The 24366-nt window shown below is 32.0% G+C and overlaps 1 protein-coding gene across 2 annotated transcripts in view; it reads left to right on the forward strand.

The window, feature by feature from the left end:
* CSMD3 (CUB and Sushi multiple domains 3) overlaps positions 1 to 24366 on the forward strand; it is a 1186187-nt gene that overhangs the window by 870618 nt on the left and 291203 nt on the right. For both annotated transcript variants that reach the window (XM_082364543.1, XM_082364544.1), the window contains 2 exons: positions 1702 to 1904; positions 20680 to 20871. In XM_082364543.1, coding sequence (XP_082220669.1) covers positions 1702 to 1904; positions 20680 to 20871 — 395 coding nt within the window. The remainder of the gene's footprint in view (positions 1 to 1701; positions 1905 to 20679; positions 20872 to 24366) is intronic.

The following is a 24366-nucleotide window of genomic DNA, read 5'->3' on the forward strand; positions in this document are numbered from 1 at the left end:
GAACTGGTACATTACTTTTGCAAGGCAATTTGCAGCTACAAATTGAATCGAACCTCAGCCTACTTTTCTTTAAGATAGGTCACGTATTGTTTTGTTTTAAATATTAGAAATGGTAAATGTGAAAATATTAACTTCAACAGAATTCTGGGATTTTTAAAAATTAAAGAAAAATATTTGATATTAAATTGCAACCCAGATCACATATCACACATGAATGTGGTATATGTGTGTGTGTGTGTGTGTGTGTGTGTGTGTGTGTGTGTGTGTGTGTGTGTGTGTGTATATATATATATATATATATATATATGGAGAGAGAGAGAGTTGAGCATGTTGATACAATTGGATTTCTAATTTTTGGCATTAGGCACAAAAAAATCAGACACTAATTTTGTCTAGATTAGACACAAAGCAAAATAGATTTAACATGAAACTTTGTTTTTTCCTTTTTTGTGCATTTTTTTTGGGGTAGACACTTTCACATTAAGGAAGTTCCCTTTTACTCCTAGATTACTGGGTGTGATGATTATGAATGGATACTGAATTTTTTAAATACTTTTTCTGTGTATATTGAGATCTTCATGTGATTGTTTTCCTCCTTATATCTGTCACTGTGGTGAAATGTAATCGTTGGTTTTTGAATGTGAACCATTTTTGCATTTGCGGAATAAACCTCATTTGAGTCTGATAAAACAAACAAAAAACTTGAAACAGTGGAAATAACACATACTATGGAATTAGATAACTTGAGTTCAATTCATGACTCTGCCACCCTTTGGGCAATCTTAGTTAATCTATCTCAACCCCATTTGCTACATTTGTAAAATTGAGATAAGAATTGTTCCTGCTTCATTGGGTCATTGTAACAATTAAAGGAAGAAAATCGATGTAATGCATTTTGCACAGTGCCTGGCACATATGAGATCCTCTAAGTGTCACCTGCCATTGCCACAGTTAAAAGTCATGAACACTGAAAAGAATGTACAGATCTTCCTCGGGTTACATCCTGATAAACTCAACGTAAGTTGAAAATATCATAAGTTGAAAATGCATAAAATATAACTAACCTACTGAACACCATAGCTTAGCCTAGCCTACCTTAAACATGCTCAGAACACTTACATTAGTCTACAGTGAATCATCTAACACAAAGTCTATTTTATAATAAAGTGTTGAGTATCTCATGTAACTTTATTGAATACTATAGTGAAAGTGAAAAACGGAATGGTTTTATGGGTATATTATGGTTGTAAATGTATTGGCGGTTTGTCTTTGTGATCTTGTGACTGACGGAGCTGTAGCTCCCTTCCACTGCCCAGCATCGTGAGAGAGTATCATACAGCATATCACAACTGGGAAAAGATCAAAATTCAAAGTACAGATTTTACTGAATGCATATCTCTTTTGTACCATCTTAGAGCCAAAAAATCCTAAACTGAATCATCGTAAGTCAGGGATAGTCTGTATACCTAAAGTTTTTATAATTTGCAGAGGTGATGTAATAGTACATTTAACCATATTCTAAAAAAAAATTATACTGCTCAAGAAAAATTCATTAAGTTTATATATGCAGTTTACATAATTCATTTTTATCTGATAGAATAAAAGGAATATCTAGTATAAACATGATGAATATTTGTTATATTCTTTATTTAAAACTGAATCCATGTTTAAGATAATCAGAGATATATGGTTCTCTCACAGCCTACAGTTTCTTGCTTTTGATACGGAAGCATCGCATGATATACTCCGAGTTTGGGATGGTCCACCAGAAAATGATATGCTTTTAAAGGAAATTAGTGGTTCTCTTATTCCTGAAGGAATCCATAGCACCCTCAACATAGTAACCATCCAGTTTGACACGGACTTTTATATCAGCAAATCTGGATTTGCAATTCAATTTTCAAGTGAGTTATTTTTTTATTTCTTCAATAAAAAATAGGAGTGATATTTAAATAGTTCTGTTTACTGCTCAAACTTTAATTTTAAAATTTTAATGATCTTAAATATTCCTATTTCTAGTTTTCTTATTCATCTGGAGTTAAGGTTAAACAAAGAAAAAAAGAAATACAATTAACTTTTAATTAATTAATTGTTGAGCCCTTCTCTCCAACTGTCAAACCAATTTTCCATAAAGTAAAGATGGTGTTAAAATAATTCAGCAAATGAAATAATTACATTATACAGCTTGTAATTTGAATTTACTGTAAAATTATATTTTAAAATGTACAATTTTTGGAGATAAGGAAGGAAATGAATATTTGCCACTAAAAGAAAAGCAACCCTACATTTTTACTAATTTTATTTTTCTTCTGTTAAAGATCTTAATTATATATTCACAGGAAGCTTTGACAAAATATTTTAGATCTACTATTAAATTAAAGATTTCCTACAACAATGAAATATCATTCATTATAATTACTAGTGTTCATGGCCTTTTTTCTTTTTATGGCACTGCTAAGTGGTTAAATATATGCTGTTCTGTAAAACGGATTTTGGTTTAATGGCTGGAGAAACTAAATGAAAACTCAAAAATTTTAGTTGCTATTTTTTCACTCATTACCAACACACATTATCTCTTTGAGAAAAATATCTAAGGGATCTTCTAATTGTATAGGCTTAAAAAGTCCTATTAATTGAAACTTATTGAGATTTCCAACATCATCTATGGGAAGAGTGCAAACCAGTATCTTCAAATGTGCCTTAATTCAAATCCTGTCTTCTTACTAATTGCTGACTTTGGACACCTTACCTCATCACCTGAGTCTGAGTTTTCTAATTCACATAGGAATAATAATGCTCATATCATAAATAGATTATTAGGATTTAACATGATCATGTGTGCACAGTTCTTAGTATTGAGTAGTAAATAGTTGGTGCCCAGTGAACTATTATCATTATATGAATAAATGTAAAATTGGAACCCTTTAGAGAAAGCATGAAGGGCTTTTTTAACGACTGGCCTGAAAATATACCACTTTAGGTTAACAACTGGTCAATACAAATATATAATTAACTTGACAGACCTTTTGTTCATGGAAGACAGTTGTTTGGCATAATCGACTAAAGTAAATGAATTGTTCTGTGTTATAAATAAAGTTCATGTGAGAGAGGTGTACATCAGCAGAGTCAATATCTTTCAATTTGTACCTTTAGTGTATCTTTTGAGACAAAGAAAAAAGGAATGAAAAATAAGAGAATGATTATGTAATTAATAAACATAAATGGCTTGTAATTCTGAAACGCTTATAAATGAAACATTGTTCATATTTATATCTTCTATTTTCTACTGTTTATTTCTCCTTTTTTTGAAGTTAGGAACAATTTGTCAGCAAACTGCTTATGATTGCTGTTCAATTTCAGTTATTTATAATGGTAGTTTGGCAACCAACAGCTCTCCTTTCATTTACCTTAAATTAGTAAGGTTTTACACTTAAATGGTTATTTGTGATTAAATGTCTGAATGCAGTCATGTGAAAAGGTGCTTCAGGCTATTGTTTGTGAATGCCAAGTACATCTGATTAATAGAAACAGACTGCTTTATATGCATTTATGGAATTTTTAATGCACATTTGTCTGTAAAATTAGCAATACATTTTTATATTTATTGCATTTGTAGGGCATATTAAAGTTATGGAAACAATATGTATCATACCAGAGTTTTAATAAATCTGCCTCCATAATATTCTTTTAAGATGCATAGAAATGTGTACTACTGATCTGAGACTAAAAACCTATTCATTGAAATAAAATTACCTGGAGAGTTAATATATTGTGAATAGCATCAATCAATGAAAATTAGTCTCTGGGTTGGAGATCTTCTGTAACTTATGCCTATACAGCTTTATAAGTGTTCAGATTTCAAATGTGAAAATAGTTTTTTCATGAATGAGGTCTTGCTTGGTGCCAAGAACCGTAAATAGTTTGTATGATCTATTTAATCCTCACAGAAGCCATATGAGATATGTTGTATCATCCCCATTTACCAAACAATACACTGAGGTTCAGAAAGTGAGTTAATTTGTTCAAGGTCACACCCTAGCAGATGCCTGCAGCTGTGACTCAAATCCACCTATGTCTGAAAGGAGATTAACACTGTGCCTGGTGCATAGTAAATGCTTAGCAGTTATTACTACTCTTTTGCTATCCTTATTTATTATTTATTAATATTCTAGAGGAAATACAAAGATTTTAATTATACGTTATTAGTTACAATGAAGTTCTACAATTTAATCAGCTTGTCTTTCTGATTATGCTTACAAGAACCACATCTAAGGTCACACTTCCAAAAAGCAGATGATTTATACAAGTGAAGCAGTGAGAAGGAATAAAGGAAAGCTGGAATGTGTACATTCCCATTTAAAAGGGATAGTTGCCCCCTCTGGCTAAAGTCATTTTGCCCTATAGGAAGACAGACTAATTTTTAAGTGGAACTTGAAATAAAGAGTTTTATGTAAAGTCATCTAATTGTCAAAGAAAACAACTCAACTAATCTTAAAGAGAATATTAAAGTCTATAGTCCAATAAATCATGACTATGGGTCAAATTTGGCTTGCAGGTCAAAATTTGCCACTTGAGGGTTTTACCTGAATTCCTTTTCCCAAGATAAATCTATCTCATGTTACCCATTTATTCATTTGTTCATTCGTTCATTCTAGGAGAGTCTATTAAAGGACCAGATAGTAAGCATATTTATCTCCAGCTATTTCTCGAGTGCTTCTTTCCTTTCACTTAGGCAAATCTTCTTAGTTACATAAACACACACACACACACACCCTGTACTGTTCTCTGTCCCTTAAGTTTCTTTTACTTTAAATTTTTTTCTTAAGCCTTGCTCATTCTTCCAGACTCAGCACCAAGACCTCTTTTTATAAAATATTTTCTGCCCTCTGTATAAAACATTTTTAAATGTTTATAAAACAATCTCTTTTTAAAACATCCTCTGACCTTTCTTTATAAGAGAAATTCCAGCCCATGCTCTAGGCACTAGCTATAATTTTTTTCCAAATAAAGATGTGAAAACATGGTTTATCATTTCATTATTCTGAAGATGTTTTAATTATATGAACTTTGCCTCTCTAAATGTCTGTAAAGAGCAAACATTCTATTTAGGGTGATCATGTAATTTATTGTTCAAATCTAAGATAACTTTTGAGAGTAAAAGGGGACACCTAAAAATTAAGCTGGACAACAGGCATAAACTAGAACAATAGTAACCAAATCAGTTTGTATCATTATTTTAATTGTCAGATTTTCATTCTGTTCCCATTCCACCCACCATCACCACCACATTGCCTGTTCCTTTTTTGAGCAAAGAGCTGAGTGTCAAATAATAAATTAAAAAAGGAATGAGTCAGGAAATAGCAGCAAAACAGCCTTAAGCAACAAAATGCAACCAACGAAATGGATTTCAGTGAACTTGGTGCAAAGTGAATTTAACTGAAATGTAGGTCACATACCAACTTCATAATCACTGTCAAGCCGCTATCAGCAGCCTCATGCCTTCTATTTCATGATCTATTCATTCTTTGTAGTCTTTTGCTTTGCCTCTTGGTGTTATATTCTGCAAGACTCTTTTGCTTAATCACAGCTACTTAAGTCTGACATGGCTACCTCATGCTGTCCTATGTTCTGCCCTTGGTTCTCAGCAGTCAGCCTCTATATATATCTCCTACTTAAATTTGTAATCTGCTTGTCTCATCCCACTTTAGTTCCTCAGGGAGGACATCTTTAAGTATCATGCTGTCATTTGCCCACAGAATAGTTGATTTTGACAGAGCATTTTCTGTGCTCTTCACTCTTTGACATCTCTGTTAAGAATATGCCCCTGCTGGATAATACAAAATACCAAGGGCCATATATTATACTGTTGAAAATTCTCAAGGAGATGGATTCCTTAGTCATGAGACATTGATGTCTCCCGACCTTAAAGGACTGCATGGTGCCCCTGCATTTGTTCCCATCCTCATTATTACTGCCTACACTGCTGTAGCAGTCGACTAGCCACTCACTTCGTTGTCTCTCCAGCCAGACTTTTCTCTACATTTCCACCTGACTGATGTTTTGAAAATATAAATCAGACATCACTCCTCTGTTTAAAATTCTTTTATGGCTACACAGTCATAAGTTCAAAACTGTGGAATTACATTTAAAGCCTCCACAATTTGCACCCAAATTACCTGCCAGCTTCATCTCTCACTATTCAGTTACATACATCTAGTCATCTAACTGCACTGTCCTGAAAAGACATTGACCTTTCACATTTCTGCTTCTTTTGCAAACAACTCTCTTCCATGTTCCTGTAACACTTATGTCCACATTCAAATATCCGTAAATTCTTAGTCATTTTCCAAGGCCCAGGTCAAATGATACTTTAGGTACTAATGAACTTCTAGGCAGAATTAGTCACTCCCATATCTGCAGTGCCCTGGCACTATGTGTGTATTATATTAGAATGGCTGTATATCCTCGTTTGCCCAAGACAGCCCTGGTTTTTGCCTATTTTCCTGGCAACCTGACTTGTTTGACATTTGGTCTGTATTTTCCATTTTCAACAAAGTATCATTATTAATAGTTCTGTTAAAATAGCCAAGGTGTATTTATTAGCTATTGTCTTTGTGTTTGATCTCATCTAGTAGTGTGCGAAATATATTCCCAGTGCTCAGAGTATATTTGCACTGAGTATTCCCAGTGCTTGGAGTATAATTGCTTTACCATGTTGTGTTAGTTTCTGCTGTATAACAAAGTGAATCAGCTATATGTATACATATATCCCCATATCCCCTCCCTCTTGCATCTCCCTCCCACCCTCCCTATCCCACCCCTCTAGGTCGTCACAAAGCATGGAGCTGATCTCCCTGTACTATACAGCAGCTTTCCACAAGCCATCCACTTTACATTTGGTAATGTATATATGTCAGTGCTTCTCTTTCACTTCGTCCCAACTTCCCCTTCCCCCGAATTGCAGTCTTTAAATCATTAGACCGTTCACACATAATGTAATTGTTATGGTTTGGTTTGGCTGCCGTATTGCTATTTACTTTTATTGGACCCACCTGTGTATTTCCACCATCATTTTCTTCCCCTCTATTAACTTATTGGCTAAACATTTTGGAGGTGGGGGTGTACTTGCTCTAATATTAATAGCATACATCTTTGATCAAAACCTACCATTAACTTCTATTACACACCGTCATATATAATGTAAGAATGATAGTGTATTTACATTGCCCCCTTCTTTCCTTTGGACTGTTGTTTCCATTTATCTTACTTCTATTTATATTAACACCGCAATACATTTTTTAAACTTTAAGCAAACAATTATCTTTTAAATATTTTTTAAATGAAACAAAGATCACATATTAAAATTATAGTGTTAAGGATAAGGCTATTTGTTTTGTGATAATAATACAAATATAAATTTTGGTGACACACAACTTCATGGCAAAAACAAAGCTCTTATAAAATTAAGAAACAGATATATACTTAGAATTGGTTGTGGTGAACATATAATTCATAACTGCAACCAAGCAAATTCTACCCATCACAATAAAACTGTCATTAAAATTTACAGATATTTTTATATACAGCAAAATAATTGAATTACATTTTTTGTGTGTATGACAAAGTAATGCTGATTCAAAAATAAATAAACTTTAGTATGTCAGTACCAGCTTCTGTTTTCTCTACTCATTGTCATTCAGACTTAGAAAAGTTTGCATCTCTGAAGCACTCTTTTTCATAATCAACCAAAATGCCCTACTATGGTTTTGAAATTTTTGATAAAAAAACCTTTAAATTTGGTTGATTTATATTAAAATCATATGAAAATCTTTAATCAAAATGTTCAGTTATTGGCATGTTAAAGATCTTCAGCTTTTGAAAATTTTGGTGAATTATAATTATTGAAAACAAAGTTTGGAAATAGGAAGACATTTAAATGCTATTTTTATGAAAGTTAAAAGTTAAAACACTGTATAAAATTAAAATTTGAAACTATTATTGTCCTGTAGTATGATTTGACTTGTGAAAAGAGAGTATCTTTTGATGAAGTTCTTATTTTTTAATCAGATTGAATTTATATTTTATACTATAATAGAATAAAATTGAGAAAACATACAATTATACAGCTTACAAGTGAAGTATTCCAAAAAAAATCATAATTTAAGACAACTTGGTAAGCTTTATATTATAAAAATTTTTGTCAAGAAAGGTATCTGAAAAGAAGTAAAAATTTACTATCTGTGAAAATACTTAAGCTGAAATATTTACACATTGTTGTATGAAATAAAATCAAATTGAAACTTTCCTCTATTTTAAAGAATTAGTCCTAAGCCTACCAGATACCTCAATACCTATAAAGAAAAACCTTTCTCAATTAAAAATAGTATGGCCTGTAGAGACCTCTGTTAACATGCCAACGATTTAAAATGTATTAAAAATACCTTTAACAATACCAATAAAAATAAGAATATATTGAAAACCACATACTTAAGAAAAAATAGTAAAATGACATTAAATATATCTAGGAAACCAATTAGAGAATGTACATTTGTACCACAAATGATCATTTTGCTTATCTTATTTTTAATGTTTAATTAACTCATATGAAGATGTTTTTGTGTGCACAGACATGGCATTTTAATTTTTTAGAAATTATTTTTAGTAGTTTTTGCATAGATACTTATTTTGAAAAATTCATCAATGTAATATTATCAATCTGGTAAATCAGTACATATTTTTAATTACATAATTTAAATTACTTTTAGCTTTTTATTTCATGCCCACAATTTTTCACTTTCAATGACAAATGTCACCTGATTTTAATAAACATTTTATTATATTAAAGACATATACACATCTGCTGTCCCTCTTAGACTGTGTTCCTTTGAAGCGCAAGGTTTATCCTATTAATATTTGTATCACCAGAACTTGGCATTGTACCTGGTATTTAATACTTAGTAAATGTTAAATGAAACTGATTGAGTAGGAAATTTTTTAATAATGTAAAATTAAAAGCACACTGGTATTATATACTGTCAGTCAAGACTAATGTAAAACAATATTTATATGTTTTTACTCTTTTTTTGCTCACTAATTCTGGTGATTTCCAAATATTAGAATTCAATTCTGAATTAGACTTCTATATAATCCCTTATAATCCTTGGATATAAAATCAGTTTCCTGTTTAGGTACCTTTGACAGTCTTCAACCTAACATGCCTTTTGATTTCAAAGAAATTAGACCAGTGATTTTATTTTCACTTTTGTCCATGTATTAGAGCACAAGAATCAAAGATGGTATGGAGGTGTTGGTTCTTATTACAGTTCATTCCCAATATAAAACATACTTGGCTTATAGTGGGTGCACAACAATTACCTGGTGAAATAAATGAGTAAATATGTATTTTAAAAAGGTATTTCTATATAAAGTACTTGGAATATATTATAACACTAGCTTTGTGGTTTCTTTTGCATTGGCAGCTTTGTTTCTCTCTAGAGGTGATAGGAGGAAAATCTCTGTCATGCTGCTATCTACTTTAACCTGACTTGCCATATCATTAGATGTATCCTTAGAAACATAATGAAATTCTAAAGATAGCTACGTTACTGAGTAGCTGGCAGAGTGTAGGCCTAATAATGATGTTGAACATTCTTTGTAAAATTGATGGATCTTGTACAAAGCAGGGACTCAGTCAAGGGCAAAATTCTCCAGGGTGAAATCCACCTCTAGGTTACCATCTGCATTTCACATATTTTCCGATTGATTTGATTCTAGATGGGATTTCCTTCCAGGTTAAATATTCCCATTACCCAGCTTGATTTCCTTATAGATAGTGAAGTGGAGAATATCGTGTCATTTCTTAGTCAATACAAAAATATAAGACAACAGAACTGGAAGAGAAGAGTGTAAGGCCTTGTGAATACCAAATTTGGACTGTGACCTTGCTGAAGTGTCTTGACATATTGCAAAAAAATATACAACAACTTCTTAGACAAACTACACAGTGAATAGTAAAACCTACTGGTCTTCAAAGATTTATCTCAGAGTTTATATTTTCATTGAATTATACAATATAATTGTTAGAATAGAACCTTAAGATTATTTTCTAATACTAAATCAGGCAGGTAGAAAATTATTACTATGTCAATTTTACCGATGAGGCAGTTAAAATTCAGGGAACTAATACAACCTGGTCAGTGTCCCCTTCTTACAACAGTACAGATTACAGTACAAGTCTTCTGCTTTTGATTTTATCCAGCTGTATAGAATCTAAGGTTTTTCTCTTTTGAAAGTTCTTGAGATAAACAAGTTTATACCAAAGAGTCTACTTTCTGAATGGAAAGGACACACAAGAACTTAATGAGTGATTTAAGTGTATTTATTCTTTGTTGCACAGAGCAATGCCATAAGCAAACTGGACTGTTAATTTGCCCAAGGTCACCAAGATGGTAATTCAGACATTATCTCTGAATTATCATCCATAATATAGTCGAAACTTATACATGTGCTAGTTAGGACTGTGAAATATGTATTAGGTGAGGTGCACATTTCCAATTAAATTACACTCTCAATTAGATGAAACAAATATAAAATGAGAAGTCAGAAGTATATTTACAGTACTGATGAGTTGTAAAAATGGTGAGAACTCAGTCATTTTCTGTAGTATTTAGTGCTATCAGTATTGTTCTGAAAACAGCCTCAGGTTATCCAGATAGATTAATTAAAGCAAATTAAAATGTAATATAAATGTTGTTGCTGCAGTCTTGGAATAAATGTTTCCCAGTGTCAAACAAATGCTAAATTATAAACAAACCTTAAGCATATATTGAAATGACTAGCTGTAATTTTGTTCATTCATTCATCCATTCATTCATTTCACACACTTTTTTAAAAATAAATTTATTTATTTATTTATTTATTTATGGCTGTGTTGGGTCTTCGTTGCGGTGCACGGGCTTCTTATTGCGGTGGCTTCTCTTGTTGCAGAGCACGTGCTCTAGGCACACGGGCTTCAGTAGTTATGGCACATGGGCTGAGTAGTTGTGGCTCTCGGGCTCTAGAGCACAGGCTCAGTAGTTGGGGCTCATGGGCTTAGTTGCTCCGCGGCATGTGGGATCTTCCTGGACCAGGGCTCAAACCGGTGTCTCCTGCATTGGCAGGCGGGTTCTTAACCACTGCGCCACCAGGGCAGTCCCCCACACATATTACTTGAACTATTTATTTTATTTATTTATTTTTTCATTGAAGTATAGTTGATTTACGGTGTTGTGCCAATCTCTGCTGTACAGCAAAGTGACTCCGTTACACACATATAGACGTTCTTTTTTTATATATTCTTTTCCATTATAGTCTATCACAGGATATTGAATGTAGTCCCCTATGCTGTACAATAGGACCTTTCTGTTTATCCTTGATGAACTATTTTTAACTATTGTGAAAGATTCTCTTCAATTTCTTATATATAAGGACAATTTATTCCTAGGGTATAGCAACGCTTGATTTGATAAGGTCTCATGTTGCTTAACAATAAATTCACTAACTCTTTCAGTGGATTTAGACTATTGGTGAAGATTAAAAGCATTGTAAAAACAATTCCTAAGAAATGCTAATGTAAACTTTCTTAACTTGAGCATAAACTTTTTTAATTTACATACTTATTTATATATAATTAGCATGTGAATAACATATCTTGAAAAATTATTTTTACTGTATACAATAAGTAGTTATGAAATGGTATTACTTTTACATATCTATTTTTTTCACACCCTGAGTCATGAGAATTTTTAAGAAAAAACTGTTATGGATACAAGTTGTTTTTGGTGGAATAAAAACAGTTCAATTTTAAAGGAAAAGTTTGTCATTACAAATTTATTTCTGACTTATTATAATAACCAGATATAAAAATTCATTTTGTTAGAAGTAAATGCTACCATACAGAATAAAATCACTTGCATAAAAAATAAAGTAATATTACAAGATTTTGTATGTTTGCTAGTGTTCAGTTTATTTCTTATGTCAGTAATTTTACATTCTATGGTGAAATTATTTCTAACAAAAGTATTTGTATCTGGGTATTATATTAAATTAGAAATAAATATGCAATGAGAAATTTTTACTTTCAAATGGAACAATATTTATTTGATTTTATTGATATCAATAGCATAGGAAAACTTTTTTATACATAGGTGAAATTTAATATTTTTTACATTTTTATTTACAAAAATTTGAAAATTAAAAGATTTTATGATTTTGCAAGTGTTTTGGACATGGTAAGCTGAGGGGCCTATTAGATATACAAGAAGTTAAATAGACAGTTGAATAGAATGGTCTGAAGCTCAGGAAAGACATTAAGACTGAATATATAAATTTGGGAAGCATTAAACTAAAAACAGCATTTAAAACCATGGGATAAGGTGAAGTTATCCAAGGAGAAATTGTAGAAAGATGGGAGCAGAACCATTAAGAACTAATCCCTGAGGTACTACAGCTCTCAGTCATTGGGTTAACAAGGTAGAGATAGCAAAAGATACCAAAAAGAGCAGCAAATAAGCCAGGAAAGAGAACTAGCAGTCTGATGACTGAGAAGCCAAGAAAAAAAGTGCTGTGACAAATATTGCTAAGATGTTTCTGAAAAAAGAAGGCACTAAGTTATCATTGAATTTGGCAGCCTAGATTTAGCAAGGACAGTTTAGTGAATACGTCTGATGAATGGCAGATGAAACTGGAGACAGTTGTATAGATATCTCCCGCAGGACAGATGTTTAATAGGTTTCCTACTAAAGAAAGGAGAGAAATGAGAAAAATAGTTGGAAGATAATGGGAATGTAATGAGGATTTTGGTTGTTTATTTAAGATGGAAGTTGGAAGCCACATTTGTATGTTTTTGAGAATGACCCAGTACAAAAGGAAAACCTAGTGATTCAGAAGAGATGAAAAATGTTCAGGAATGAAGTCCTTGAGAAATAGAAAGGTTTTAATACCAGCAGGACAAGAACTAGGGTTAGCCTTACATAGAGAAAAGGGCACCTTCTTTGCTGCTACAGGAGAGGAAGTAGCGAATATGGATGCAGACGCCAGAGATTTGGTGAGGGCGCGCCTATCTTATTGCTTCTACTCTCTTAATGAACTGTAAGGAAAGAAATCACAAAAAAGAGAGGACAGGAAGAGCAAGAATGAGAAAAACAATTGGAAGGGAAATGTTCTTGTTACTGCAATTACTTAATACCATTTGACACATATATGGCTAAATTTGGCATATATCAGGTTAAATTTTATTTTTATTACTTCTAATAATACCCGCAAAATAACCTTGAGTCTTTCTTTTTTGCTTCCCTTTATGGTGAAATATCAGGAGCAAGAAAATTTTTGTGTGTAGTGAAGGGTTATAAACTGTTCTTGCCTTTCTGTTTCGATGTAGGTCTAACTTTTTTGCCCAATTCTTTTGTTAATAAACAACTGTCAAAGTTCCATTAGTAGGGTATGGCTTTTTATTGTTTTATCTGGTAATGGGATAGGTTTGTGCTGAGACAATATACTCTAATGGCTAAGAGCCCTGCTGTTTCTTGATTCAAATTTCATCTCTGCTAAGAGCAAACATTTAACATCATGGAGGCTTATTTTACCCATTTAAAGTAGGGATAATAATACTTCATAACGATTTGTGTTTTAGCCTAAGAGTATAAACTTAGCTTCTAGTTCAGTGTTTTGCACAATGTATGCTCTCAATAGAGACAATAATAGTAATCATCATTATTTTATTGGTATCTATTCTGATTGCCCTTCACGTTGAACAACTACATCTCTTTCTTAGATACACAGATTTATTTCAGTTTGACAAAATATACACCAATGGAATCCTGTGAATAAGACTGTATTGTTAATATCTGTGCAATTTTTTAAGTAAGAAATTAATACATTTAAAGCTAAGTGTTATAAATATGTAGGTTTTTGGACTATTCCAATCAGAATGATAGGCAGGTAGGTAGCTGCTCTTCTGATTTTAAAATGACAATAAAGATTAATAACATATTTTAGAAATTTCAATTTAAGTCATTATTTCACTTGAACTTTATACTGTAGTTCACACTTTCAGCACTTTTTATTACAAACACTCTATCACTTTTACTTAAGAAATGCCCCTCGGTTACGGTCTCATGTCTGCATAGGACACTTCATCCACTTTAAGTAACTATGTGATGTTGGTCAGGCTTCTTATCTTTTTTTAGCCTCAATCTTCTCATTGGGAAGATATGGATACTAATAGTACCCAGACTTCTTGTGAATCAGATGAGATACAGATCATAGTACAAGTGTTTGAAAGACAGTAAGTGTCCAATAAATATTACATAATGATAATATTAACTAGTCACATACTCTTCTATTTATATACCTTTTCCCTGTGACTATTATCATTTCTACTGAATAATCAGCTGTGAAACAGACTAACCAGTTGATAATTCCTATTCTAGACTAACCAAAATGTAAATGGCCATTTCTTTTGGGGGGGGGACAAGGAAGGGAAGTCATCTTTTATAGTTAATTTCATTAGGTTTTGAAAGCTAAATCCAAGATATATTTGGATAGGATAGCATATAAGCCTATTATATGCACTTTCTAGAATGTTCCTTTCATGATATCATTGCAGGTGAGATAACAAGTTTGTTAAGACCCTTTATCTTTGTTGGAATTTATGCTTACTTTACACATTTATGTTAAGAAGAATCAGGAATAAATGACAAACTTAAACCTAATAGAACAAATATAGATATTCATTTCATCAATTAAATTTGAAGTAATTTGAACTAAAAACACTGAGACAATAAATAGAAATTACCTATCTTAATACACTGGTGGCAAGTATATTATTTTCTAATATATACTTTTAAAATTTTTACATCTTTAAAATAGTTGATAAATTAAAATACTTAATTGCAAAAAAGTCCTCATTCTATAGAAACACCCTGTATATTATTCCACAGTAGAAGAGAATAGAGAGGAACAAACATCTACTTAAAAATATATATATAACAATAGTAATAAAATGCAAATAAGAATTATATATCTTGAGAATTGTATGTTCCACAAAAGTGAACAACAAATGTCAAATAAAAATTCTTAATCTATTTTTACATATGTGACTAATAGTTATTAAGTTCTAATATTATATAATTATTTTTAAATCATGCTAATTTTGTGAGATTATTTCAGTCCTAATTTCCAAGGAGATACAGCATGACTTTTTTTTTTTTATTCAAACAGAAAGTCACAAAAATTATAATCATCCTCATCAGTTCACTCAGTCCCATGTAATTAATTTTTTTTTCATCCTGGTCTTTTGTTAGCACTTTTTTGAATTCATCAGTTTTCCATTAGAGTTCTGAAAATGCTTATTCATTCAGTTCAGCAGTATAGTCAGTTACCAGAAACCTGTACTTGTCAGTCTTTTCCATGAATTCCTTGAAGATGAAACCCTTTTATAGGAACATTTTTGCAAAAGCATCAGAGTACACCCAGAACTGTCTGTAAATGTCAAAAGACTTAAAAATGACCACAGTTCAAGATTTGATGAAAGTTCATAATAATGCAATTGACAAGGAAATTTAGTTATTTCTGAGATATACATTTTAAAGTAATAACTAGAATTGACTTATAACATTATACCAGAACATATAATGTTTTTAGAAATTTCATGTAATGTTTGAAACATTTATATTAACATATTTCCATACAAACAACCCAAAGGAAGTTTAGTATTAGTTGTTTTTTTTTTGTTTTGTTTTTTTATACTGCAGGTTCTTATTAGTCATCAATTTTATACACATCAGTGTATACATGTCAATCCCAATCACCCAATTCAGCACACCACCATCCCCACACCACTGCGGTTTTCCCCCCTTGGTGTCCATACGTTTGTTCTCTACATCTGTGTCTCAACTTCTGCCCCAGCATGACTTTTTAAATGTTTATTTATTTTCTTCGGTGTCTATAGTTTCTACTTAATACAGAAAACAAGAATGACTGATGCCAAAATTAATGTAATTTTGTCTACCCACAAACACAGTGTATAACCAGTATAGAGATTAAACTTTGAATAAGTAAAGAAACTAAGACAATAGCATTCACAGCAAGTAATTCTTTCTGTGTCTATTTAACTAATTGCTTTCAGAACTCAAGTAATTGCAAGAAGAAAAAAATTATTTGGTCTTTCACTAAACCCCGTCATTCTCTATTGTGTTTTAAAATCTTACTCCTAATTTATTTATTAGTTGAGAGAAAAAGGAAGAGTACAGTTTTACCACCTCTCTTCCTTCAAGTCAACCAGACCTAAAGGCAAATGAATATTTTTACATATTATATATTAGCTATCATATTGAAGCCTTTATATTTTAGCTACTAGGTTCCACTTTAAATCTTTAAGCACAGTGACTCTGACAATATGGCCAAAACATCTTTTTTCCCTCAAACTCTAGTAAGACATGGTCATACCAACTACTTTCAGTGTTTTTGTAACATTGTTATATGTACATTTTTACTTTGAGAATGTTCATATTAAGCTTCAAGCTTTTTGCAGAGTCCAGCACATAGGAAGCCTCTACAACAATGACAAAAAACAACAACAAAAGAATATTTTTCATAATCTGTATATCATTCTACTTTTCAGCTTGAAAGCTGTAGCACATTTTACATTTATATCACTCCTTTCCAATTAAAACATCCTAAGTGTAAATCTTGTATGTAGGACATCCTGCTCCAGTTTTGTATTGTAAAACCAATCCATATATCAGTTTTAGTGTTGGTGGAAACCATTCCAGAGCAATTCAAGAAAAGCTTAATGACTGAGTTTATCACAAAAGCATTTACAAAAAAAAAAGTCTATCAATATTGAAAGATTATAATTGCCAGACCCTGTAATGCCTGATGGATGTTCTGCTAAGGAACACTGATAGGTATTACAGAACAAATCCAATTGGAAATTGGAACCAAGTCCCTGCCCCACTTCCCTCAATATTCTCCAATATGAGTCTGATTGTTATTCTATTAACAACTAAAAATAACTCTCTCAAAAATAACTCAAATGAAAGAAGATTGAATATTTTTAAGATGGACACATTTATGTGCACTGTAGCTTTTCTATTTATGGATATAATCTCTGTATTTTTTATAATTTCTTAATGGGGTTTATTATATTTAACTGAGAAAGAAAATGTATCTCTAGGACAGTTAACAGGTAGAAGAGGACAGTCTAGTGTAACATTTAAGGGTTTGGCTTCTGAAATCATACTGACTGGGGTTCAAACCTTGGTTCTGCACTCTTTAGTTTTTGTAATATTGAACAGGTTACTTAATCTTCCTAAACTTTAGTTTTCTCACCTCTAAAATAAAACAAATAATGGCACTTGACCCATTGGGTTGCTAGGAGAATTAAAGGAATTATACATGCAACGTCTTTGTCCTTGGCTATTGCTCAGAAACACTAGTTTGTCAGTAAAATGAAGCAAAACTGTTAGGATTTCTGATGATGTGTATAATGATACATAGATTTAATTTAAGTGGTCAGTAAAATAACATTTGCAGTCTACATCTTGTAACCCTTTTTAAAAAGTAACCCTTTTAAAAATAACCTTTTAGAGTCATGTACCACAATGTTCGTTGCAGCTCTGTTTATAATAGCCAGGACATGGAAGCAACCTAAGTGTCCATCGACAGATGAATGGATAAAGAACATGTGGCACATATATACAATGGAATATTACTCAGCCATAAAAAGAAATGAAATTGGGTTATTTGTAGTGAGGTGGATGGACCTAGAGTCTGTCATACAGTGAAGTAACTCAGAAAGAGAAAAACAAACACCATATGTTAACACAAATATATGGAATCTAAAAAAAAAAAAAAAAAAAGGTTCTGAAGAACCTAGGGGCAAGACAGGAATAAAGATGCAGACATAGAGAATGGACTTGAGGACACAGGGAGGGGGAAGGGTAAACTGGGGCGAAGTGAGAGAGTGGCATGGATATATATACGCTACCAAATGTAAAATAGATAGCTAGTGGGAAGCAGCCACATAGCACAGGGAGATCAGCTCAGTGCTTTGTGACCACCTAGAGGGATGGAATAGGGAGGGTGGGAGGGAGACGCAAGAGGGAGGAGATGGGGGAGATATGTATACGTATAGCTGGTTCACTTTGTTATAAAGCAGAAACTAACACACCATTGTAAAGCAATTATACTCCAATAAAGATGTTAAAAAACCTAAAATAAAAATAAAAATATCCTTTTTTTACCCTTTCTGAAAACATATATAAAACAATTTGCAGTCAGTTCAGTTGTGTGTGTATATATATGTGATTATATATAATATTACTTTTTTGTTGTTGCTGCTTTTATGCAGTCTCAGACTTAACATACCACCAACATTAGGTTTTTTGGGGTTTTTTTTCAGTTTTTTAATTGATATGGTCCTCTTGATTCCCAAACAACTTTGAAAGTCAGAACATTACAATATTTGTGTGTAGATTCCCTGGTTTCATTGCTGTGTATGAGTATTAGGGAGATGAGCTATCTATACAAAAAGTACACCTGGTAGATTGTAATAAATTGATTGGTATATTGGTGAATTTATCTATCTATCTGTATCTACCTACCTACCTTTGTACCTGTTTACTAACCTACTAGGGATGTATACAACAGAATCTGTTTGTAGGTGCCACCGCTATGCAGTTTGAACAATTTGAAGTCTGTTCAGTTTTATGTCTGCCTATTTCTTCTTTGTATTCCTAGCACCTAGCACCTTGTCTGGAATATATTAAGTTAGTAAATGAATGAATGAGTGAATACCAGTTATGTGTCTGTAATCCAGCCATTTGTGTAGTTACTTTAATACGCAGTTTAAAAAATAATTTGTACAAGGGCTGAATCCTATGTTTATGAATATAGTTTAATAAGTAGCTTCAATGAAAAATTTAATAGCTTTTTTGTCTTGATACTTAATTATCATATGCTTTAGGGTAAATCTGCTTTGTGGTAATTCAAAGTAATATCTTGTTCCATTAACCTGAATAATTGTAGTTAATCATACTATTAAATGTACCCTATACTGTATATAGAAGAACAGTTGCTTTCCTGTGGTCCCATACTCTCCTCTAATGATTTTTTAAACTTTTTGAAATTTTTAAATAATTTTAGATTTATATGCAATTGTAAGAAATAATAGAGATCCTGTATACCCTTTACCCAATTTCCTCCAATGATGATTTCTTGTATGACTATAGCACAATATCACAAGCAGAAAATTGACTCTGATAACAATCCATGAACCTGATTCAGAGTTCATTAGTTTTATATATGCTCATTTTTGTGTGTATGTTTAGTTTGTATATAGTTTTATGTAGATTTGATCGCCACCACCAGAGGTAAACACAGTACGGTTCCATCACAACGATCCTCCTAGTTACTGTTTTATAGTCCTAGTCATCTCCTTCCATCCCCTCCCCCTACAATTCTTGGTAACCAGTCATCTGTTTTCCAACTTCATAATTTTGTCAGTTCAAGAATGTTACGTAAATAGAGGCAAACAGTATAAAACATTTTGCTATTGCATTTTTGTTACTCATCATAATTGCCTTCAGATCCATCCAAGCTGTCTTGTATATCATCATTCCTTTTTTATTGCTGACCAGTATTCCATGGTATGAATTTAGTTTAATGATTCACCTGTTGAAGGTGGTTTGTTCCTAGTTTTTAGCGATTACAAATAAAACTCCTGTGAACATCCACGTTCAGGTTTCTATTTCTCTGGAATAAATGTGCAAGAGTACAATTACTGGGTTATGGTAAGCACATTTATTTTTGCAAGAAAGTGCCATCTTCTTTCCAGAGTGGCTGTACCATTTTACATTTCTACCAGCAATGGATAAGTAATTCAGTTTTTTGCAGAATCTTGCCAGCATTTGGTGTTACTATATTTTTTATTTTAGCTGATCTGATAGGTATGTAGTAATATCTCATTGTGGTTTTAAATTGCATTTCCTTAATGGCTAATAATATTGAACATTTTTTCACGTGCCATCTGGTATCCTCTTTATTGAAATGTTTTTTGCCCATTTTCTAGTTGGATTTTTTTCTTTCTGTTTTTATCACAGTTGAGTTTTAAGAATTCTTTATATATTCCAGATACAAATCCTTTGTGGAATATAGCCCGTGCAAATATGTTCTTCCAGTCTGCACCTGTCTTTTCATCCTCTTCACAGTGTCTTTCACAGAGTATCAAAAAACAGATTTTGAGTAAATTTATTATTTAGCTACTCAAATGCCATGTCCCTGCTTGAAGCAAGTTAGCACATAAATTATTTACCAAAAACAATTAAAAAGTATTTATTGTGCAGGTATTTAAAAATTAGCCCAAGCATTTTTTAATTGAAGTATAGTTGATTTACAATATTATATTAATTTCTGGTGTACAGCATAGTGATTCATAGATAGTTTTTACAGATTATATACTCCATTAAAAAAGCAACAAGGAGATATTGTACAGCACAGGGAATTATGGTCCAAGCATTTTTTAAGTTAATTTTCTGAAAGCACATAGATATGCAGAAGCTTCTCAAATATATGATCTGGAACTTTGAAGGTGATTTTGGATAGCATCAAAACTAAAGGTTTGTTTCTGTCTTTTCATAGGTTCTGTTGCCACTGCATGTCGTGACCCAGGGGTTCCCATGAATGGGACTCGAAATGGGGATGGACGAGAACCTGGGGACACTGTTGTTTTTCAGTGTGACCCAGGATATGAGCTTCAAGGAGAGGAAAGAATAACCTGCATTCAGGTAGAAAATCGATACTTCTGGCAGCCCAGCCCACCAGTTTGTATAGGTATGAATTTAGAACAATTAAAATTTTATACAGGTGTAAAACAATGAAATGCACAAAAAGTAAATCATTGTTATTTTTCCCCTGAGGAGAGGGTCTATAATTTTATTAGATTCTCAGTGGTTCTAACACTCTAACAAAAAAAAAAAACAGTAAAGAATCAAAGTTCTTCAAATGTATGGACACCAAGGGGGGAAAGTGGCAGGGTGGATGGTGGTGGTGGGTTGAATTGGGAGATTGGGATTGACATATATACACTAATATGTATAAAATAGATAACTAATAAGAACCTGCTGTATAAAAAAATAAATAAAATAAAATTCAAAAATTCAATAGAAATAATAGAATCAAAGTTCTTGAAAAATCTTCATCTTCCCTATCTACTATACAAATGTAGTTATTCACTGCTTTTAAAATTTAAAGAGTGGATTCAGACTCTGTATTTAAAATGGGCCAGGTTGATCTTGCCTCAATAATGGTTATTCCTTCTAAGAAAGAAAATTTTATCAGAACTTATGTTTGAGTTTCAAAGCTTTGACTTTCCCTTCAATCCATGTATTCCAAATGAATTATCAGTTTTTATTTTGATGATCTAAGGATTTGCAGCCGCTTGGTTCATACTTCCAACTCTCTGCCTTTTGAATCCATGGTCTATTCTTGAATCTCCAAGTTAGACTCTAGAAAATTAAGATACATATTATTTCCCTACTGGGTCTGAGAAAAAGTTAGAGGGATATACCACCTTTGGAATAAAAATAGTAAGAAAACTTGCTATATAAACTTTAAAAAAAATCTTGTTATTAAGGTTCTTAAATTCAGCTAGTTTAATCTCAAAACTTGAGCTCAAGTGTTTTAAAATTGGCATCATCTAGAATGTATAATACAGTTTGCCCAAAGTACGTTATGTGTACTCAAAATTTTATTTATCATATTCTTTCCCTTACTACACTGCAAGCACCTTGGGAGAAGATTCCATATCTTGTTCAGGGTATTTCTTATAGCATGCAAATTTAGCACTTTTAGGAGAGAAAGCCTTATTTTTGTTCACTTTATATCTAACTCATAAATACATTTTCAATAATCATTTCCCAGTGAGTCACATGATAATAAGAAAAGAGTGTTTAGTACCTTAGTCAGAAGTGAACAAATCAAGCACTCAGTTATTCAGATTTACTTTACCCCATTTTATGCTTCTTATGCAAGAGCTGCAAACTCAAATTCATTAGTGTGTCCTATGTGTTGATCTAGGCATTGAGGATTTAGCAGTACAGTAAGACAGAAGAGTTCCCTGTTTTTGTGAACTTCTCTAGTAAAGTGAAAACTGAAAAATCTGAATTCATATCACATCTTTTGTATTTTATATGTTGGAATTTAAAAAAACACAATACACAGAGCAAAACACATCTAAAGGCTCAAACCAGGCAGGGAGTAGACAGATAGTTGTAGACTTCTGTAGAAAATGGAGCAGATGATAAGGAAAAAGCTTATTAAAGGGACATAAAAAAAGCACAGAATAAGGGTGTACATTGAGCCAGTTCAGATTTAGCCATATTTTCCTTTACAGTTTATTATTTCCGTTTATACCTATGTTGCTCTCTATGTACCACTGAAAGATTCTAAATCCTCAAACATTGATTAATTTACATTTACTATAAATACACTCATAAAAGCAGAGGAAAAAATACAGAGAAAAAAATATTTTCAAAGGAAAAGGAACTGAAACAATCAAGTTTTCATTTGTTTACTGGACAGTTAACCTAAAAAATATGCCAATTAAACTAAAATGCCACATTCAAATTAATTGGAATTTGACTGAGTATCTTGTAAAGAGAATCTTTGTGTAAAGAGGAAATGACAAAACTCCACAGACATACTGTAGAACTTCTTGTTTTATTGCGATTCTTAGACCTATTAAACGGGTGTTATTTATTAGAATTACTAGAAAGGCTATATTATGTCAAATGTTGTCATGTAGAGAATTCTGAAACATTGAACAGCTTTACACTGAAATGCTAGAAAACACGAAAATCCAAAAGGTTAAAAGAGTAAAGAACTTTGAGATAGGCTGTTAAAAAATTCCATTTGTAGACAAGACTTTAGCCAGCAAGTCATAATTCTAGAAAATAAAAGTTAAACACCAAATTTTACTTAAATTAAGCAGATTGTGGGAATTTTTTGTAAGGACAGTGGTGCTGTGTATAATTTTTTGGTAGGAAAAGATTGCTTAAGGAGAGGATATGCATTAGAGCTTCTCTGAGGAAGATAATAACCTTAAAAAAAAAAGTCTGAAAAATTGCTAAGCTGCAGAAAACTTGACCTCTGAAACTTATAAGAAAGAACTCCATGATTGGAAATACTATGCCAAAGATTAAACCCTGAACTTTTTAGAAACTTTGTAAGTCTATGTCTCAGACCCTGGAGCATAAAGCATTTTGCTTGCATGTAGAAGTAGTCAACCTTATAGCAAACACCAAGCAGAAGGACAGTCATTTTTAAGAAAGTTAATAGAATTCATTCTAACAGAATTGACAGCGTGAAGATTACTTTGACATTGCCAGAGGGAAAGTAACAGCACTCAATATGAAGGTAAATAACAAAGACATTAGTATGGGTGGGCTGCTGAGAAAGACAGTAGACACAAAACTGAATAGGGGAGAAAAATTAAGATAGTAAAATCATTATCAACAGTTGCCTGTATAACTGTCTCATAAGAAATTACATGCAGAACAAATCATTAATGTGTCAGAACTCTATGGAACCTAACTAAAAATTTAATTCATAAATATATTTGATTTAAAGAGAATCTTATTTTGGATGCTTTATGATTAGATGCATAAAAGTAAAAGATGTATTTTCCAAATGGTATTTAAAGTTTAATATATTAAATGCAAAGAGAGTTTTCTTTACTACTGAGTTGTTTGGGACATACAAATGTTAGATAATGTCTCAGCTTGTCTCAATGGCTTTTATAGATTTTCAAAATCTACTACAGTTATGAAATTTATCTGGAAAACCTCAATAAATAATTGTAATAATAGAATCAAAAGAATTTTAAAGGATCTTATGCTCCAATAATAGTATAATGACAAAATATATCCAGTAAGATACTTAAAAATATGTGTAATGGATTTTCCTATATCTTATATGATAAAGGGTATACACGTATAAACGTATATGTGGATGTGTTCATGTGTATAAAATTGCTAACGATAAAAAAGACCAAAGTTTCCTGTGAAAAATAAGGAGAACTGAAACAAACAAATAAAATTGCCCCCATGATCCCCCAAAGTACAAATGATACCACTTCCTTAGAATGTGAAAAAAAACACAAACATTCCTGCCTTTTGTGCATATATACATATATATATATACACCTATGTAACTGCATTTGCTATTACACATATTTTTCTAATATTTTTCACATATGATTTTAAAAGTTCCAAAGATAAAATATGCGATTATTTTTATCAAAACATATAACTTTTATCAAAACAAAAA

Source organism: Balaenoptera borealis (assembly GCF_965194805.1).
Source record: "Balaenoptera borealis genome assembly, chromosome: 17".
Classification (NCBI taxonomy): Eukaryota; Metazoa; Chordata; class Mammalia; order Artiodactyla; family Balaenopteridae; genus Balaenoptera; species Balaenoptera borealis.